This window comes from Adiantum capillus-veneris, chromosome 2 (genome assembly GCF_014529385.1).
Source record: "Adiantum capillus-veneris isolate H3 chromosome 2, ASM1452938v2, whole genome shotgun sequence".
Taxonomy (NCBI): domain Eukaryota; kingdom Viridiplantae; phylum Streptophyta; class Polypodiopsida; order Polypodiales; family Pteridaceae; genus Adiantum; species Adiantum capillus-veneris.
The window spans coordinates 131,280,602-131,301,253 of record NC_140932.1 but is presented as its reverse complement, the minus strand read 5'-3'; the positions used below and the strand labels follow the sequence as shown (position 1 = coordinate 131,301,253).

The 20,652-nt window shown below is 43.7% G+C and overlaps 2 protein-coding genes across 8 annotated transcripts; both read left to right on the top strand.

The window, feature by feature from the left end:
* The first annotated feature begins 12,372 nt into the window (after positions 1-12,372).
* Positions 12,373-13,460, top strand: LOC147463636 (uncharacterized). Its single transcript, XM_086497027.1, has 2 exons — positions 12,373-12,592; positions 12,706-13,460. Exons 1-2 carry the CDS (start codon positions 12,373-12,375, stop codon positions 13,458-13,460), a joined length of 975 nt encoding a protein of 324 aa, XP_086353153.1.
* Positions 13,461-15,800: 2,340 nt separating this feature from the next.
* On the top strand, positions 15,801-19,831 carry LOC147463635 (uncharacterized). 7 transcript variants are annotated; one of them, XM_086529361.1, is made up of 4 exons: positions 15,801-15,958; positions 16,387-16,447; positions 16,551-16,747; positions 18,039-19,406. In XM_086529361.1, exons 3-4 carry the CDS (start codon positions 16,577-16,579, stop codon positions 18,243-18,245), a joined length of 378 nt encoding a protein of 125 aa, XP_086385487.1. In that variant the 5' UTR covers positions 15,801-15,958; positions 16,387-16,447; positions 16,551-16,576; the 3' UTR covers positions 18,246-19,406. The 7 variants fall into 7 exon arrangements, 5 of the variants coding, with proteins under 5 accessions (XP_086385487.1, XP_086385472.1, XP_086385484.1 ...); XM_086529346.1 differs by having other exon boundaries at positions 15,807-15,958; positions 16,228-16,447; positions 18,039-19,400; XM_086529358.1 differs by lacking the exons at positions 15,801-15,958; positions 18,039-19,406 and adding an exon at positions 19,444-19,831 and having other exon boundaries at positions 15,981-16,447.
* The last annotated feature ends 821 nt before the right edge of the window (positions 19,832-20,652 follow it).

The window sequence follows — 20,652 nt, the reverse complement described above, 5'->3', positions numbered from 1 at the left end:
GTTTTTGTTTATGTTTGTACTCTTTCTCTCTCTCTCTCTCTCTCTCTCTCTCTCTCTCTCTCTCTCTCTCTCTCAAAAACACTATGTGTGTGTGTGTGTGTGTGTGTGTGTGTGTGAGAGAGAGAGAGAGAGAGAGAGGGAGGGAGAGAGAAAGAGGGGAAGGGAACATGAGAGTGAGGAGAGGGAAGGAGCATACCTGGCTCTCCTTCTTCTCCTCGTGTGTGTGTGTGTGTGTGTGGAGAAGAAAGAGAGAGATAGAGAGAGAGAGGGAGAGCGTTACCTGCTCCTTGCTTGAGGGCGCCAAAAAACTCAGATCTGAGATCTGAGTTTTTGGGCGCTCTCTGTTATTTTTTTAGCCCAGCTGGCGTCACTATGAGCGTCGCAAATTTACAAGTAAATTTGCGACGCCCATAGCGACGCCGAGAAAAAAAAAATTGAGCGTCGCTGTGTGAGCGTCGCTAATATGAATAGCCTCTTGTAGTGCTAGGAATGTCTTTTTTTTTTGCTATGTAGGAATTGAATTAAAGTTCCTTGTGATATTCTCATGATTTTTACGTTCTCCCTAGCAAACATTTTCCTATCACACATGGTGTAATTGGTTTGTCAAATCTAAAGGATGTCTTCACTTTGAAATTAAGCACTTAATTCCTCCGAGAAAACGCCCTGTTCCCTTTATCTCCTATCAAGAAGGCCCAAACTTTGTCCACGTCCAACAAACACGTGTCAATGTAGACACACACGCGCGACCTACATAGACTACTTGGTCACCTTCTTGGATTGTTCCAAAACAGAGAAAAAAGCAGCACAGAGCAACCCTCCTATTTTTGACACTAATATTTTTGTGCAACAAATTCAACACCGTCAGAATATTGCCCTCACAAAGATCCTTCCCAGCTTTCAATGTTAAGATCAACCGGGTATAAGACATGCTGAAAAAGGGAGTTATTATGGGCCCATCTCTCTCCCCCTCTATCTTCCTCTTCACTACACATGAAATTTGTCTCATCTCTCTCTCTCTCTCTCTCTCTCTCTCTCTCTCTCTCTCTCGTTTGTGCACGCCACGTGCGGGTGCATTATGAATTGGTAGCTATTTGAAGTCTAACAGTTGACTAATCATGGTTAATCATTTTGAGCAATTTCCAACTATTTTGGAAGGTACAAAAATTTAGCAGCAATCGTAGCTAGTTCCTACCTCCCTTCTCAAGGAAAACGACAAAGGTTTACAATCTTCAAAGCTCTTTATTAGCGAAGATTTGACGTGTAGAGAGAGAAGGCTGATGACCGATGAATGGACAACAAGCTCAAGAGTAGGGCCGCATGACCTGGTCCTATGACTATTATATGATAGCTTTTGGAGAGCTATCAACACTACAAGAGGCTCTTCACATTAGCGACGCTCACACAGCGACGCTCAAAAAAAAAATTCCCGGCGTCGCTATGAGCGTCGCTATAAGCGTCGCTATGAGCGTCGCAAATTTACAAAGAAATTTGCGACGCTCATAGCGACGCTTATAGCGACGCTCATAGCGACGCCAGCTGGGGTAAAAAAAATAACCGAGCGCGCCCAAAAACTCAGATCTCAGATCTGAGTTTTTCGGCGCCCTCAAGCAAAGAGCAGGTAACGCTCTCCCTCACTCTCTCTCTCTCTCTCTCTCTCTCTCTCTTTTTCTTTTACACACACACACACACACACACACACACACACACACGCACGAGGAGAGGAAGGAGAGACAGGTATGCTCCTTCCCTCTCCTCATTCTCATGTTCCCTTCCTTTCTTTCTCTCTCCCTCGCTCTCTCTCTCACACACACACACATACACACACACATATAGTGTTTTTGAGAGAGAGAGAGAGAGAGAGAGAGAGAGCGCAAAAACGCACACACATACATAAACAAAGAATGCACACACACATTGAGAGAGAAAAAGAGAGAGAGAGCATGCATAAACAAAAAACGCACGCATTGAGAGAGGAAAAGAGAGAGAGAACATGCATAAACAAAAAACGCACACATTGAGAGAGGAAAAGAGAAAGAAACATGCATACGATCCAAAAAAACGCACACACATTGAAAGAGAAAGAAAGAGAAACTAAGGGAGCGTCGTAGGAAACTAATTAAAATTAAAAGACCTAAAGATCTAACCGACGAGGAGTTGAACTGAAGACCTATTATTCAAGAGAGAAATGGCATAATCAATCTATCATACTTGGCATGGGTGATAGAAAGGTTATACCATTTATCTCTTTTTATTGGCACACACATCCACACACGCGCACACACACAGGAAGAAGAGAGTTATAACATCGTAGGAAACTATTTTAAAAGACGTTAAAGATTAGGTTATATGTAGACTTACATTAAATTAGATTTAGGTTTATTTTTAACTAGATTTACATTTATTTAAGCTAGATTTAGATTTATGTTATATTAGATTAGATGCGGGTCTCCATAGACTGCGATGCCTGCATGAAGCGGGTGAAGAAAGCCCTCAATGGAATATAGGGTATTGCTGCCTTCACTCATGGTGGGCTCCGTCGATCCAAAAGTACTGGTGAAATGTCTTCAGAAGATAGGGAAGAAGGTGGATCTTCAGGGCGGCAAGAGTCACTACATCCCCGACACAATGACCATCTAGACAACCTCTAGTCATTAGACTTACGTTAAATTAGATTTAGCTTTATTTTTAGTTAGATTTACGTTTATTTAGATTTACGCTTATTTACGTTAGATCGAGTCCACGCAAGAATTACTTACGGTTTAGGGTTTAGAGTTAGACGAACAGTGAAAAGATCTACTGTGAAAAGATGTTAAGATGAAGTGAAGTGCTACAGCTAGAGAAGAGGCAAAGGGATTTTGTCCACTACATGCAGTATCATGTAGACGTGGGTGTCTAGATTTCTTGTACCCACAAATATAGGTATTGACCAATAAAGACGAGATTATAACCCGGTGGTTCTGATCTCCGTGCACCTCTAGACCGAGGTGTGCGGGGATTGGACATGACTAGAGAATGTGAGGTAAAGAGAGAGAGAGAGAGAGAGAGAGAGAGAGAGAGAGAGAGAGAGAGAGAGAGAGAGATAAGACGAAGAATGCCAATAGAATATTAAATTTGTTGTCTAGGATATAAGTTTTTTATCCTCATTATGAGTAGCGACGAGGATGTGGGACCGTCCAACCGAAACACCTATCTCTCAACGAGGGTCTTATGTCCTTGTAATCAATGCAAGCATGCTGTGCGACGGACAAGACGTGTTTCTTTGCAGCACGTTCGTGAATTTGGCGAGTTCGATCCATCTATTATAGATCGAGTTGTTGCCAATTATAACTCGTCGGACTCTGACGCTGGCCAACAAGCAGCAATCTTGCAACCCAATAGACGTATTCGCAGGCGCTTTGGTCAAGCAGCATATGTGAGGCCACAAGATGTAGCCTCTGACAGCTCGGGGGATGATCATGCAGAGCACATTCCCAACGAGGCAATGTTTGAGCCCGAGATTGATGAAATGATCGAGACGATCATGGATTCAGAAAGGCTTATCTATGATGATATGAAAAGTGAAGCCGATACATCATTGTATAATGGAGCACGTATGTCTAGATTGAAAGCACTCCTGGTTCTTCTCAACATGCAGGCAAAGTTTGGATGGAGTGACACTAGCGTCACAGCGCTTTTCAGGTGATCTATTACAATTAGTTTACTTTAATAGAACTCATGTGTATAATGATCTGATAGATTTTTACACGACTGTATCATATTTTTATGTTGTGTAGATTGCTGAAAGAGCACATTCTACCAGCTGACAATGTGATGCCAGATTCCCGAGATGAAGCAAGAAAGATTTTGCGAAACTTGGGGATGGATTACAATTCTATCCACGCTTGTCCTAATGACTGCATTCTTTTCAGAGGGGAATACACAGACATGGAGAAGTGTCCGAAATGTGATTCCGAAAGATATCGAGTAGATCTCCACGGGACAAAAATTCCACAAAAGGTTTTGCGACATTTTCCTTTGCTTCCTCGCATCAAGCATTTCTTCGAATGTAAGTCCATGGCCGCCCTAGCATCATGGCATGAGGAGAATAAATCTTCGGATGGTGTGCTACGAATTCCTGCAGATTGCGCAGCCTGGAAACATATAGATGGAACATGGTCGGATTTTGCCAGGGAAGCTCGAAATTTGCGCTTAGGCCTGGCTATGGATGGCGTAAATCCATTTGGTCAAAGATCAACATCTTACAGTGTATGGCCCGTTGTCATCGTCAACTACAACATTCCCCCGTGGTTGACTACGAAGAAGGGGCACCTATGGCTAAGCTTGATTGTGCCAGGGCGATATAAAGTGGGGAATATGGATGTGTATCTTCGTCCACTATTGGAAGAGCTACAACAATTGTGGATTGGCATAGAGGTGGTGGATATGAGCCGACACACAGGACGACGGAATGCTTTGATCAGAGGTATTCTAATGTGGACCATGCATGACTATCCCGGGCTAACAGAATGCTCAGGTGATCTATTGACACTCCTCTCTCAGACACTGTAAATCTGGTTTTTCCCCATAGTTGATCTATTATCATGTGTATACATGCAGGGCTTCAAACAAGCGGATACAGAGCATGTGTCACATGTGGACCTAGACTGAATGCACGTAGGGCACCCTCACTGAAGAAGCAAATCTACGAAGGTCATCAAGCGTATCTTCCGGAGAATCATGTGTTACGCGACGGCTTTTTGGGAAGAGAGCCACCAAGGATGTCTGCACAAGCATGGTTAGAGCAGAAGGAGATGTGCGATGACGGATTGCCTCCAGGGATGAAGAGACTATCTCTATGGTACGAGTTACCATACTGGCCTCGACTCGTGATCAATCACTTGCTCGATCCAATGCACATATTCAAGAATGTGGGTAATCTACTATGGGACCATTTGACCGGCAAGAAAGATACTTTGGGAGCCAGAGTTGACCTTAGAAATGTGGATCGTATGGAGCAATATTGGCCGCAAACAGCGTCTGATGGATCGATAAAACTTCCTAAAGCACCATGGATTTTCAAAGGAGCCCAAGAACGCAAAGTAAAAGAGGCCATTCGATCTTTGCGGACCCCCACTGGCGTAATGCACTCGCTCCGAACGTGTTTTACTAAAGAAGGAAAGCTTACCGGTTTGAAGTCACACGATTGGCATAAAATGTGTCAGGTACGTTCATAGTGGACTTTAATATCATTGCATAAAATGTGGACTTTAATATCATTGCTGCACATACTTTACAGTTTATTTTACCGGTTGCCATTGAGGGATGTTTGTCTCTCGACATCCGTAACACAATCTACAAACTTGCAAAGCTGGTGCAATGGATCTCACAAAAGGAGATCGACGTAGACTCCATACCATTCGCCAAACTAAATGCTGCGGAGTTTGTGTGCATGTTTGAGAAACATTTTCCTACTACAATGCTAACCATTCAGGTGCATCTTCTTATTCACATAGTTGATGAGGTGGAAATAGCTGGCACAGTTCATTCCAGATGGATGTTCTTCTTAGAGCGTTTCATGAAAACGCTTAAGGGATATGTGCGTCAAAAGGCACGTCCGGAGGGTAGCATGGCAGAAGGTTGGTTGGTATCAGAGTCCCTAGTGTACATTGGAGAGTGGCTAGACGGATTTGATAAATCCCGGGACACGCTATGGCGAACCATAGATGATGAGCGCATATCTGGGATTGTCATGTGCAATCTCGGTGTTGAGAAGAAGATGACGGAAGATCTAGAGGCTAAAATCAACCGATTTTGCATGCTTCACAATCCAGTGATGCAAAAGTGGATTTCACAATATGAGGATGCAAAGCAAGAGCGACAAAGGGCACGAATCGAGTGGAGACGGGGAAGACGACCACCGATGCACTATCCAGCGGTTCTGGAGAGCCTACCAACCTTCATGAGCTTAAGATGGTTGCACAACCAATTGAAAAGCGCACAACAATGCGGTGACGAAGTGACTGAAGAAGAGTGGGAGTACTCTCGGGGTTGCGCGACCAAGGTAAGTTTGCAATGTACGACTAGCAAGTGACTTTATTTATAAACGTTTGAACGGCCACTCATAATCTTTGTTCGTTGTAGTATAAGTCATACACAGCAGCATGGTGTAAAGGTCGACATTTTAGGGTGGAACGAATCGACAAAAAGCGTTTTACTCAAGATTGTGGAATCATGGCAAAATTTGAACAGTCTAGTCGACGACGTTCCTCTGATGCAGATCCCGTGGTGGCGGAACTCACTTACTTCGGCACGCTGCAAGAGATTTTGAGGATCGATTACAGAGGATTTTTTGTCGACTTGTTCGACGTGCAATGGTTCAAGATAATCATGGAGGGTCGAAACGCTACTGTGCGTAGAGGAGAGTCTGGTTTTCTTGAGGTGGATTCTACTAAGAAATGGACTGACCTAAGAGACACTTTCGTACTACCCGAGCATTGTGAACAAGTAAGTATATAAATAGTTAACATCCCCCTTTTACAAGTTATGTGCTTGAAAGCTCTCATGTAAGTTATGTGGCTTTGGCAGGTAGTATTTCATCCTACAAAGTCTACATCAAACTGGTGGTACGTCATAGAGTTAGCCCCTCGTAGTGCAAGGACGTATGAAGGCTACCATGTGCCAATCACAACGACATCAATGGAGGAGATCAGAGAAGATGCTCAATCAGAAGCCGCTGCGGTGGTGCCAGACGAGCATCAAGATGCTACTGCTCTATATGGGGTGCATGCAGAGGAGCTACAAAATGAAACAGAGGATATGTGTTTAAACGGAGAGCTCTATATAGATATAGGAAGTTATGCTGAGTTATGCGAGGATGAGAGAGAGATCTCTTAAAGCCACAAATATTGTATTTGAACAATTTTGCTCCGTGCTGTAAAAGCTCTAGCTCTCTAAGTAGCTTCCATGGTGTGTAACGCTCTTTTCTACTCGCGCTCACATCTTTTGATTGAAAATTCTGAGTTTTCGACTTGCCTCTTCTACCACTCGATTCATTGCGTCATTGTATTTATATGCGTCATTACGTCATTGTATTTAATGGTCTTTGCGTCATTGTCTACTCTATTCATTCAATATTAAGTTTAAATATTCGTGTGTTTAATGCAGGTATGGATGATGAGGAGTTTCTTTCTTCTTTGTCACCGCAGCAGAGACAGTGGTACGTGGAGCGTCATCGCTCTGGCGCATCATCGCGCGTTCCTACACCATCCGCATCTCCCTCTCCTTCGGAGCATTCGGCGCGCTCCGAAGCTTCGGCGTCGACGAGACGAGCGTCACACTCTTCTAGACACCGGCGCTCTAGTGGTGGCGGTGGCGGTTGTTGTGGGGATTCCGCCACCGATGCCTCCACACCGCCTCGTGTTCGACGAGGCTCTTTACCCTCCCCTTCTTTGCCCGCCCCCACACCAGCCACAGCATCGCCGTCTACGCCAGGTTTTGCACGGCTGACTGTTCCTAGAAGCTACACACCTCTACCTACTCCGCCAGGAGCCACCCCACTCGACACTCCTCGCTTCGGGGCCCAGACGCCGGTGGAGACACCTGACGTCCGTACCCCCATCGACACGCCGCTAGAGACCCCTGCCGGGACACCCAGGTTCACGCGTCACCGGCCAGAGGGCTTGCCTTACTCCGTCGACATCAGCGGCGGCATCATCATGGATGATGACGGCAAGAAGGTGATCTCGCGCATGCGTGGTCTTTGCTCTCAGCTGTTTAGACACTATATACTAAACAAATGGAGTGAAGTACCAAGTGATTTAAAAAACAGAGTCATCAGCATACTTCATGATGAGTTTCCCGTTCCAACACGGGATCAGCGCTTCAATGAAGACCTGATGAAGATTCGAATGCGCGAATACTACAAACACAAGCGTTCCGAAGTGCAAAAATCAATCAAGAATGGGTGGAATAGGCCAGATTGGCTGGCCAAAGAAGATTGGAAGAATGCGAAGAAAGCAGCGCGCGAGAATCCCGACAAGTGGAAGCAACAAAAGGATGCAGCCAGAGCGCGAGTAGAGGCAGGGAGCTCGCACCACTTGGGGAGCGGTGGATGGGCATCATTTGAGGCCGATTTTGTAAGTCTTTTCACATTGCTCTTTATGCATGTTCGATAGTTTAGGGTTTATGAGTTTTTTAGTTCTAACATAATGAAATCTTTGTATGTTTTGACAGTGGTCGATGACAGGACGTGATCCCACACCGTACGAGCGCGAGTACGCAGGCAGGAAGGGCTTAAACGCCCTGATGGACATTCTCAGTTCTCGCAGCGGCATGGTTAGTATTAGGGTTTACTCTTTTTTATTTTTTGTATTGTTTTATAAATGTCGTTATATGTTTATACTTACTGAAAACTGTCTTATTGTCTTTTTTTGCAGAATCCGACAGATACGCCGCTTGGACGCGATGAGACGTCTGATTAGACGACGTCAGTTTAGCCGTATCTAGATAGCATTAGTTTAGGGTTTCTCATAGCTTATGTATCATGAGACGGATTTTATACGTCTTTTTGAACCATGTATATTATTACATTTGTCACCGCAATTCCTTTTGCCAATCAATTCTTTATGCCTATGATGTTGTACAATTGTCATTATTACATTTGCCAATCAATTCAGTTTGTCTATGATGTGTACAATTGTCAATTTTGCAAACAATGCGTCTTGTGGGTGACTATTTTGGGTCTATTATTTACCTTTGCACTTTTTTTAAAAAGTGAATCAAGTACAATATGGTTGATGGGTGGCAGGCATTCAATGCCCTGCCACCAAAAAAATATTCTCTCAGGCGTCGCTATATGCGTCGCTATTTATGGCTCTGTAGCGTCGCTATATGCGTCGCTATACTCTTCTGTGAGAGCGTCGCTATAAGCGTCGCTATAGGCGTCGCTATGAGCGTCGCTATATAGCGACGCTCATAGCGACGCCTATAGCGACTCATATAGCGACGCATATAGCGACGCTCTCGTAGCGACGCTTTTAGCGACGCTTATAGCGACGCCGGGGGTTATAAAAACCCAGTGTATTTCCGTCGCTAAGAGCGTCACAAGAGCACATAACCTCTTGTAGTGCAAAATATATTAGCTAGAAGTAGATTCCCAATAGATATCATATACCTATCTGTAGACAATGTGCTTCATTCATAGGGATCAAGTAAGCTATTAGATAACTTCTAGACCCCTTTCAATGGAACCTAATCTAAACCTAATCTAGAGCTTAAAGGTTCATTGATCAAGCATATAAAATGATTTTTGTACGTATTTAAAAAGCTATTTAAAGATGACGAGAACCGTGCAAATTGATTTTTGATTGTGAGTAGCTAGTTCAAAAGATAAGTAGACAGAAAATAACTATTTTTGAAAACTCTTGATGCTTTCTTTAACTTTAAAATCAGATTAGGCTTATTTTACTTGAAAATCAAAACAAATTAAAACTCTTCAATGCTTTCTTTAACCTTAAAATTAGAGCAACCTTCTCTAACTTGAAAATCAGAGCAAGTCATCCTCGACAAATTAGCCAAATCAGTAGCTAGAATTTGCATTGATTCTATCAAAGTTGTCTTCAACTTAAAAAAACAAAAACATATCCATTTAATTGAACAGTTCGACATGACATTGAAACATCAAATTTGTGTGTGTGAATGTGTGTGTACGCGCGCACGCGCGCGTGTGTGTGTGTGTGTGTGTGTGTGTGTGTGTGTGTGTGAGAGAGAGAGAGAGAGAGAGAGAGAGAGAGAGAGAGAGAGAGAGAGAGGTATGTCATGGCCATGGTGCAACAAGAACCTCTGTGGAGTGTGCAAGAAGAAAGACTCCATCGTGCAGTGTAGCTGTCTCATGCTGCAAATATATCCTCGCAAGAATTTTCTTGATTATTTGTTATTGTACTTGAAGATAGATTTTGAACTTTTTTTGTTTTGTAAATTTGTTATAAAAGGAGCTATTTTGTGGCTATTGAAAAACAACTCCCACCCCTAAAAGTGTACCACCCACTCATGTTTCCACCCATATGTGGAAACCCTTATACCACTGCTTCAAAAAGCGAAATTATGGCATCACTTGCAAGTACAACCCGTGGCTTCTTTTGGATGTGTGGTGTGCTCCACAATGGTTAAACTTCAAGGCACACTCAGGAGGCATTATTAGATACTGGTAGGACCATTTCTTCTATTAGCTAGTACTTAGTTTTCACATTAGGTTTAAGCACAAATACCACAAACCCTGTTGCAGTTTTCCTTGGAGATAACAGTTAAGGGTATATATCACTATCACACAATGGCTACTTGCACTTTTCTTTTTATAATACATATTCTCATGATTTTTACGTTCTCCCTCGCAAACGTCTTCCTATTATGGGCCTCTGAGCCCCATCTTGTTTGTAAGAACGATGGCATGTATCGTCGTTGGATTGATTTTAGGAGGCTCAATACGATCACTACCCATGACCTTTACCCCTCGCCTCAAGTAGACAACCTTCTAGATGAATTACGCAAGTCACTCTCCTTTCCTTCCCTAGATCGTTCTGGCCTCTACAGATTGGCAAGCCCCCCTTACACTATAATCATGCCCATAAGATCGCTTTTAGAGCCCCAATCGGCTCGACGAGATCACTAAGGATTTAGCCAACATCTTTCAAAGATCACCAAACACCCATTTTCTATGGCCTTATTCAAGATCGTGTTGTTAATTTGGCCTACCTTGATGACACATAGATGCATATGCATACATGGCATCCAAACCTATCAGTTCTTTGTGAAGTCCTTAAGTGCATTCAGATATACAAGGTACGACTTCAACTCAAGAACTGTAACTTTGAGGTACTACTAATTAAGCTCATATTTATGGGCTTTGTCATCTCTGTGTAGACATCATTGAGATGGACCCATCCAAACTTCTCGCCATTCGAAATTACTCCCCTTCCTCAAACACGAGGAACCTTCAGAGATTTCTTGGCTAGACCAATTTCTCTATGCGGTTCCTACCACAAGTGACATGTATTACTTTCCCTCTTTGTCAGCTCCTGCAAAAGGGCGTGGAGTTACAATGAACAAGTGCATGCCAGGACAATTCGAGCAAGGCCAAAAAACTAAGGTGGTGATTACAGGACGCTCAGTTATCAGCTATTTGAGCAGATAACTGAGTCCCCCCATTGTGGTCACACGTAGATTATTGAGCCCGGTCTGCCCTACTAAGCTTACACTTGTGTAACTACAAGCCAAAATCGGCAAAGTTGTTGCGCAAGGGAACTCCTTGAGGCAATGATTGCATGCTTCTGTGGCATATGTGTCTCGCCTCTACCTTGGACGCCAACCTGCGATAGGTAGTGCAAAGCTTGCTAATATTCAAGCCTGAAACGCTATGCACGTACCTTCTAAAATCACCGGATAGTGTGGCCACATAACCTCTAGGTGGTAGTGAAAGCTCTCCACTGAAAAAGCGTGTGACCATTGAGTCACTTGGTGGCCTCCTTTTATTTTGAAATGGAGCTCGTTATGCACAATTACAGATTACTCATAGCTTGATAGCTAAGTCTCACATGAGCGGGGGAGTGTGCCCTTAAATCCGTTATAAATAAGTCATTTACGACGTCGCCGTCTCCCGCCCAATACTCTCTCTTTCACGCTCCCTCTCTCTCTAGTCTCTCTCGAGCCTTGAAGCCTCAGGCTGGGTTCACAAAGCGCGACAAAAACAGCGCTCAGCAGGACATGAGCCAATCATTGGTCACCGTCTCAGCAGGGGCTGTTCACAAGGCGCGGCGGTAGCTAAAGCTGAAAATGCCTGCGCACGGAACAGTTGCCTCGATTTTCTTCCGACACCCCCCCCCCCCCCCCCCCCCCCCCCTCGCCAGTTGCTGTTTCCGCCCTCCACGGAGGCTTAATTGCATGCCAACTTGCAACTCAATGTTCCAAAAGACACCCTTAACGTTCTTTTTTTTTTCAAAGCAAACCTTAACGTTCTTATTTTTCCAACTATAAAAAGACCCCATTGGAGCTAAAGAGTCCTTCACATTTTTCACAGAGCACAGCATGAAGTTGCAAGGAGCATTTTGAGGCTTGGAAGCATCCACTGTGGTAATTTTTTTTTGCATGAAGAACCTCTTCTCTTCCTCTCCTCTTTTTTCATTTTGTGTCAACACAATGACGCAACTTCCATGTTCTTTGATATACTAACCTTTATACTAGTGTGTCTTGATAGATTGAAGATTGTTGGAGCGTTACGATGTGCAAAGTTTGTGAAAAGGTATACATGCTTATGTATTGAAGCACGCTCTATTTTAAATTTTTTTCGATGAGCATGTCCTAAAACTCTCTCTTGTTTGCTTGTGATGCAGGTAAGGTAACATGGAGTCCAACACCCCTCAATTTCATGATTCTCAAAGAGAGGACGATGACACCATTCTCTCTCAACCACAATTCTCCCAACCTTATTTCAACCATTTCTCTCATTTACCATTTCCTATGCCCTCTCATGGTTTTACGGCCATGTTGAATTCTCCATCTCCAACCTCTCCTTTCATGATGCGCCCTTCCAACCAACCACCATATCCCTCACCTCCTCTAAGTGGCTCAAGCCCTAATTCTCCTATGCTACCACAAGCTAGTCCGAGCACTCCTCCCATTCTAATTCCGAACCATATACCTCTCCCCACCCTCCCCCCTCTCAACCTTCCAAAGGCCGTTCAAAAGCATCCAAGAAGAGATCAACCAATAATGAGGAGGTAGCCCAAGGGAGCCAAGTGCCATCGAAGAAGCCAAAGACAACCAAAAAGAAGGTTGTTGTTGACTTGGGGGACGATGATGACAACGACAACAAAGGGAAGGGCATGTGGAGGGACTTTTGGGTTGACCAATTGGTTCACATTCGGGGAGGGATGAATGAGGAATTCAACAATCCTCAAAAGCAAGGAGTCAACTTGTGGGCCAAGGTGGCCACTCAATTGGCCGGCACTTATCCTGAGTTTGATAAAGATAGCGAAAGCTGTCGTAAAAAATTTCAAGCTGTGGTAGCTCAATACAGGATAGATAAAGTCCATAATAACATTTCTGGCAATGACAGGAAGAGGACTTGCAAATGGTATGATGTGGTAGATGAATACTACCATGATAGAGCTTCGGTCACATCTCTTAGTCATGCTTCCTCAACCACCCAAGATCCTACTGCTCTTGGAGGTGACAATAGCGCTTTTACAGAGGCAAAGATGTCGGAGCCCGAGAAGGCTCAAGCCTCCACCACTTCAACACGTCGCCCAGCTCCAAAGTACAAGGAGTCATTGGCCCAAATGGCCAACACAGGGAACCTACTTTTGGAGCATCTTAAAGACTCCTCTAAAGAACAACATGCCTTGGAGAGAGAGCGAATCTCCATTTTGGCTGGAATGCATGCCACCTTGAATGGATATCTTGACCTAGCTAGGAGTGCTGACAAGTAGAGAAACTCAAAGTCTTCGGCACTTATGCTCTATTTTTTGCTATGCTCTATTTTTGGCTATGCACGCATAGAAATGTTTTTTTGCAAGGATATCTAGGCTTTATGCTGTTGTAACCCATTTTATCATGATGATTAGTGTACTTTGTTTCCATGAAATTTCTATTTGAACACAAATACACACATGACAAATACAAATAATAATAGTACTAAGAATTCTCTATTTCTCACAATGTATTGCAGGAAGAAGATGGTTCTCTCCAAGGACTTAGCACTCCATTGTGCTTGGTTGTGTTGCTTGGCAATTAATGAGTTGCTTAAGGAATCACACATGCGCAACGAGGAGGCTTTAGTTCAATCCTGGCTCCATGTGACACAATGCATGGCACGTTCTGTTGATTATAAGAAGACTGCAAATTGAAGGAGAGGGCATGAGCTTAGAAAAGCTTGGGCCTACCCTAGGCCACAACATTTTCTAAACGGCTATTTGTTGGGTGCATATTCGGCACGCATGTTTAAGCGGCGTCTACGGGTGAGCAAAGAAACTTTCCATTACCTCTGTGGTAAGCTTGCTCCTTTCTTGAAGAAGCAAACCACAAACATGAGGGAGGCCATAAGTGTTGAAAGTAGAGTGGCCACGGCTCTCAATAGGCTTGCTACAGGAACAAACCTTGATCCCTTAGGTGATCTCCATGGGTGTGCTAAAAGCATCATCATCATTAGCTTCTTCCTCTTCTACGTAGAGCTTTGCAACGAAACATTTCATTGTAGAACTGGCATGCTTATTATGTTTATATTGTCCTCTTTCAGCTTGTATCTCATGAGATTCCTTTAATACATCTTCAATGTAGCTTCTCTATATGTGTTTTTTCTAAAGGTTTTTATGTTAATCAAATTTCTCTTCCGCCACCCTGTGTGAATGCATGGTGCGGCAGAAGATATGTTGGTTCTCTATTTCCACCTCCCGTGTGAACTGATGGATGGCGGAAGAGTTGGAAATGAAGCTCTTCCACCTGGAAAAGGGTCTTTTTCTTTGCTATTCCCGCCGCCCTCTTGTGAACCCAGCCTCAGCTATGGCTACCAGCTGCTTTCTCCAGCGCGCTCCGGCCTGGTAAAAGTCTTCTCTCTCTCTCTCTCTCTCTCTCTCTCTCTCTCTCTCTCTCTCTCTCTCTCTCTCTCTCTCTCTCTCTCTCTCTCTCACACACACACACACACACACACACACACACACACACTACCCATGACCTTTACCCCTCGCCTCAAGTAGACAACCTTCTAGATGAATTACGCAAGTCACTCTCCTTTCCTTCCCTAGATCGTTCTGGCCTCTACAGATTGGCAAGCCCCCCTTACACTATAATCATGCCCATAAGATCGCTTTTAGAGCCCCAATCGGCTCGACGAGATCACTAAGGATTTAGCCAACATCTTTCAAAGATCACCAAACACCCATTTTCTATGGCCTTATTCAAGATCGTGTTGTTAATTTGGCCTACCTTGATGACACATAGATGCATATGCATACATGGCATCCAAACCTATCAGTTCTTTGTGAAGTCCTTAAGTGCATTCAGATATACAAGGTACGACTTCAACTCAAGAACTGTAACTTTGAGGTACTACTAATTAAGCTCATATTTATGGGCTTTGTCATCTCTGTGTAGACATCATTGAGATGGACCCATCCAAACTTCTCGCCATTCGAAATTACTCCCCTTCCTCAAACACGAGGAACCTTCAGAGATTTCTTGGCTGGACCAATTTCTCCATGCGGTTCCTACCACAAGTGACATGTATTACTTTCCCTCTTTGTCAGCTCCTCCAAAAGGGCGTGGAGTTACAATGAACAAGTGCATGCCAGGACAGTTCGAGCAAGGCCAAAAAACTAAGGTGGTGATTACAGGAGGCTCAGTTATCAGCTATTTGAGCAGATAACTGAGTCCCCCCATTGTGGTCACACGTAGATTATTGAGCCCGGTCTGCCCTACTAAGCTTACACTTGTGTAACTACAAGCCAAAATCGGCAAAGTTGTTGTGCAAGGGAACTCCTTGAGGCAATGATTGCATGCTTCTGTGGCATATGTGTCTCGCCTCTACCTTGGACGCCAACCTGCGATAGGTAGTGCAAAGCTTGCTAATATTCAAGCCTGAAACGCTACGCACGTACCTTCTAAAATCACCGGATAGTGTGGCCACATAACCTCTAGGTGGTAGTGAAAGCTCTCCACTGAAAAAGCGTGTGACCATTGAGTCACTTGGTGGCCTCCTTTTATTTTGAAATGGAGCTCGTTATGCACAATTACAGATTACTCATAGCTTGATAGCTAAGTCTCACATGAGCGGGGGAGTGTGCCCTTAAATCCGTTATAAATAAGTCATTTACGACGTCGCCGTCTCCCGCCCAATACTCTCTCTTTCACGCTCCCTCTCTCTCTAGTCTCTCTCGAGCCTTGAAGCCTCAGCTATGGCTACCAGCTGCTTTCTCCAGCGCGCTCCGGCCTGGTAAAAGTCTTCTCTCTCTCTCTCTCTCTCTCTCTCTCTCTCTCTCTCTCTCTCTCTCTCTCTCTCACACACACACACACACACACACAACAGTAGCAGAAGGGCCACCAGCAATGCTGGAGCCTCTAGCCTTCATCTATGGCTAGAGGCTGCATGCAGAAAGCGGCGTTTCTGTGGCCCATGATGACCATGACAAACATTGACTAACCACAGAGCTAGTCCTCATTAGCGTTGCTGATAATATTGTCCTTTCTTCCTGATGGCCACAGTAACGACGTAGGTGCTGGAACATAAAAGATGCATGGGGATGTTAACGGCTCCTCAGAAATTAGGAGGATGCCGTGACGATGCGCCCCATGCACATTCCATCGTTTCATCTTTGTCTGTCTATCTCAGCGTTTCATGCTCCTGTTGGCTGTCTGTCTCAGAGTGTAATCTTTGTAAGCGTTTCATGCTCCTGTTGGCTGTATGTCTCAGCGTGTAACCTTTGTAAGCGCTCTCTCTCTCTCTCTCTTTCACACAGGATTTTGTTGTATATAATTTGATACGACAAAAATGGCACGCACTCACTGCATTACCACTTTCGCTACAGATCAGCGGACCTTGGAATTCTTCTCAATGCAAGCAGTTCACAAGAAGAACGCCGCTTCCTTCTCTTCGGAATATTGTTGCTCAGCATTTGCGGTTGCAGTTAAAGCTGCCAGAGATGCAGGAACAGTAAATGCAGGAGTCGGTGCCAAGGCCTGTGGCGCAAGCAGGCGTAGCAATCCTTGGCATTGTGGGGTCCTTGTATGTGCTGCAGTCCTAATTGTTCTCAATTGCTTTGTTTTATACTGCCTATTGGTGGTGTTGGCTACTGTCTCTTCTATTCTTTGAACAAAGATGATGATGACCGTGGAGGTGGGAATTCCTCCAATGGCAGCGATCCAGATTTGACACTGGAGGAGGCCAGGAGAATAACTGCCTTTTTGTTTGACACAGATTTGAGGTGTTTCTTATACGTACATTGCTCTCATATTGTTTTGGAGGTTTTTTATGATTTATCAATGACTAGAGTCTGCGTTATGTTGCACAAAATGGAAAAAGCAAGACAAAAACTGTTCTAACAATATCTTGTGTAGTTACTCAGGGTTAGCGGGGGGAGAGAGAGAGAGAGAGAGAGAGAGAGAGAGAGAGAGAGAGAGAGAGTTCTTCTTGCTCCTCTATGACAGAGCTGGTAGACAGAGAAGATTAGAAATCCGGAGACCTGAGAGCTCTGAAATGCAGGCTGCCTTTGTGCTACGGCTAGTAGTGGCCTTCCACAAGTTTGTCAATGTCAACACACTCAAAGAATTTCGCAAACTAATTGATAAAGCAGGAACATAAGTGCGTCTGAAACCTTAGCTACCTTTATCTCAAAGAACTGTCTCTATGGTGGAGAAATGAGCCCTAACTGCAGTTTAGATTGATGACAATACAAAATCACACTAAATGCACCTGCTTTCCAGACTTTCCAAATCCAAAAGTGAATAAGATTAATGGATGATCCATGATAAAAATGTAAAGCCTCATCTCTAGTCAACTGATTCTCGAGTACAACCTTGTAATCTGCAACAATTACTTAGGGAGCAACCACCTTGCCTGACACCAAACAGGAACCATAGAGGAAAAATCATGAATCAGAATAGAAGAAGCCAACCACCCTGCTGAAGATCGAAATGTTACAATAGGTCATCTCCCTCCTTGCATAATACTTCTTCCATGGGTATTTGCACCTGGTATGGCGAAACAGGCATCATCATCATCCTCTCTCTAAAGCATGATCCTCTGATTACATGGCACATGAGTAGCTCAAATTACACCGTCTCATTGACGAGTGTCAGGCAAAAGAGGCATCTGAGAGTCCGTGGCCATCATTTTCATCATTGCAGTCTCATGCCTTGCTGGGCTCCCACAAGTGGGAATGGCATTCACAAGACAATTGTCCCCTCCGACCCTCTCTCTCTCTCTCTCTCTCTCGGGATAGTTTCATCCTCTTCTTCTTCTTCTTGCCTCTCTAATACACACAGATAATCATGGCCGGTTTCTGCGCATTGCGCAGGTGCATGCTACAAAGAATTGGGGCTGCCAAGGTGAGCAGGGCGGGGGTCTGCAGTCGAGAGGGATGGCTCGCTCGCACCTCAAATTTGTTTTCAATACAGACCCGCGTAGCATGCACTTGGAAGGATGTGCACTCCCCAAAGAGAGAGAGGCTGCAGTCGCTAGCTCAACCGCTCATGCATGGAGGGGAGTAGCAGCTAGCTCGTAGCTATCGGCAAGATGCATTGGATAAAGGGACTCTCAAAGGAATTAAAATACCTGGGGCAGACAAGGACCTTTGTTTGCAGCAGTTTGCAGATGATACAAATGGAATTATGGCTAGGGATGTTCAGACTTTCACCACATTTTGGAAGTGTCTAGGAGTCTTTTGTCAAGCCAGTGGAGTGGCTTAGTCATAAATCACTCCAAGAAAGGGTATAAAATCTCCTCTGGCACTGCTCCTAACATCATTCTTAATGCACGATGTAAGCACATTCCAGATGGATAAATTTTTAGACCCCAATGGGATTCAAAGTGACTCTTACTCAAAGATGGGATTGGGTACTCTCCAGATTCAGGAATGAAATCTCCAAATGGAATAATTACAGTTCTTCTATTGCTTCAAGAACATTTGTTCTAAACCACTTTATACTGTCCAGCCTAATATACTTCCTATCATGTTGGACCCCTGCCAAGTACCAGCTTCAGAAAGCCTTCTCAATGGCAAGGAACTTTTTATGGGGAGGAAACCAACACCTCCACAAAATTCCTAAAGTAGCATGGTCTATCTGTTGCTTACCAAAATTATAAGGAGGACTGGGGATCCTCGACCTGGATTCAATCTCCACCAAAATGGTTGCAAAATGGCTATTGAGGGCAGCAGATTCCAATGATTACTAGGCTCTTGTCATCAAAATAAATTCCATCGTTTCATCTCTGTCTGTCTGTCTCAATGTTTCATGCTCCTGTTCGCTGTTTGTCTCAGCGTGTAATCTTTGGAAGTGTTTCATGCTCCTTTTGGTTGTTTGTATCAACGTGTAATCTTTGTAATCTCTCTCTCTCTCTCTCTCTCTCTCTCAAATTGACATTCTCGCGTAGTCACATTCTCACTGTTGATTTTAATGTGCATGTGACTGTACGTTGTGCCTTATTTCAAGAGTTTGATTACATTGCTCGTAATTTGGATGGCTACAAAGTTTTTTGTTCTAATCTTGTTCTCTCTCTCTCTCAACTAGTCCCCCCAGGGCCTTGCTTTCATGGTTGTCACAGATTTTAATTGAATGTCTTTCTTTCATGGCTTTCATAGGTGATTTTAATGTGCATGTGATTGTACCCTCTGCCTTATTACAAGAGTATGATTACATTGCTCGTAATTTGGATGGCTACAAAGTATTTTGTTCTAATCTTGTTCTCTCTCTCTCTCTCAGCTCGTTCAAGGCATGCGCTCGCTCTTCAAGTGTGCACGGAGCACCGTACTTGGTTGAATGCAAGGCAGGTTGCTATCTATTGGCAGGACTTCATGAAAGCCCAGTATAATGTGCACCTCCACGTTGAAAGCCATGGACATCCGTAATGAGCTCGTAGATAGATAGATAGATAGATAGATAGATAGGTAGAGAGAGAGAGAGAGAGAGAGAGAGAGAGAGAGAGAGAGAAAGAATCAATGCCATAAAACGAAGTTGATTGAACGTTGGGAAATTATTCAAAGCATTGTAAAGTCGATCTTTACGGGTTCCAATTTTTAATCGCTCAAGTCCTTGGATGTGCTCAAAAGAGACATATGTATGCGGCAATATGAGCGACCTTCTCTGCTTATAAGTTATGGCTACACTCAAGATTTTGTTGTACATAATTTGATACGACATCTGGCTGCTTTTGCAAATTAATGATATCTGGCTGCCTTCTCTTTTTGCTGACTAAAATAGAAAAAAAGTTAAGTTATATTTTCAAGCATTTTTTGATAGACCAAAAATGTTGATTGGTTGAAATAAGATAGTGGGAACTCATTTAAATGGAGAGAGTGTAAATCTAATGATGGACATATCTTGAATTTTGAAATATGAAATGAATGCTCGTTTATGAACAAAAGAATTTTGGACTCCTTTTAAAAGGATGAAACATTGAAAGCAGGTTAAAAATGATAAAGATTTAGGCCTGGTGGCTCCACAAATCCATCACCTTTTGCATTTTGAGTAGTTCTTTCACCACCTTTTCATTTCATTGCTAAAAAAAAAAAGAGCCACAAGGTTATTCAAGAAATAGATTTTTTTTTTAAAAAATCTTACTTTTTGATTGGTGCATATATTAGTTATCATTTGTTTTATTGCTTGGATCTTGGGAAAAGCAACCAATGGATTTTTTTTCGGTGAATGAGATCTTGACAATATCTACACTACTCTATTATGTACTCTATTATCGTAATAATATCGAGGGCCTCTTTCACGTGGCATGGAACGAGGTGGCGAGCTAAGAGCTGTGAGCCAAATTAGGAAAGGCGTACGATGCCAGCCATAGGGAGGCAAAGAGGTAGATGGTGCCACAGGTGCCCGAGGGACGATAAACCGTCATACTAGGGGGAGAGAAAGAGAGAGTTGTTGCTCCCACCAGCAAAATTGAGCAAGAATTGAGGTTGCGGC

Coding starts and splice junctions, on each gene's coding strand:
- LOC147463635 (XM_086529346.1), top strand. CDS start 16,306: ATGCGCCCCATGCACATTCCATCGTTTCATCTTTGTCTGTCTATCTCA. Junction 16,448..16,550: donor TGTCTCAGCGTGTAACCTTT/GTAAGCGCTCTC, acceptor CTTTCGCTACAG/ATCAGCGGACCTTGGAATTC. Junction 16,748..18,038: donor CTTGGCATTGTGGGGTCCTT/GTATGTGCTGCA, acceptor CGCATTGCGCAG/GTGCATGCTACAAAGAATTG.
- LOC147463636 (XM_086497027.1), top strand. CDS start 12,373: ATGGAGTCCAACACCCCTCAATTTCATGATTCTCAAAGAGAGGACGAT. Junction 12,593..12,705: donor ATATCCCTCACCTCCTCTAA/GTGGCTCAAGCC, acceptor AACCTTCCAAAG/GCCGTTCAAAAGCATCCAAG.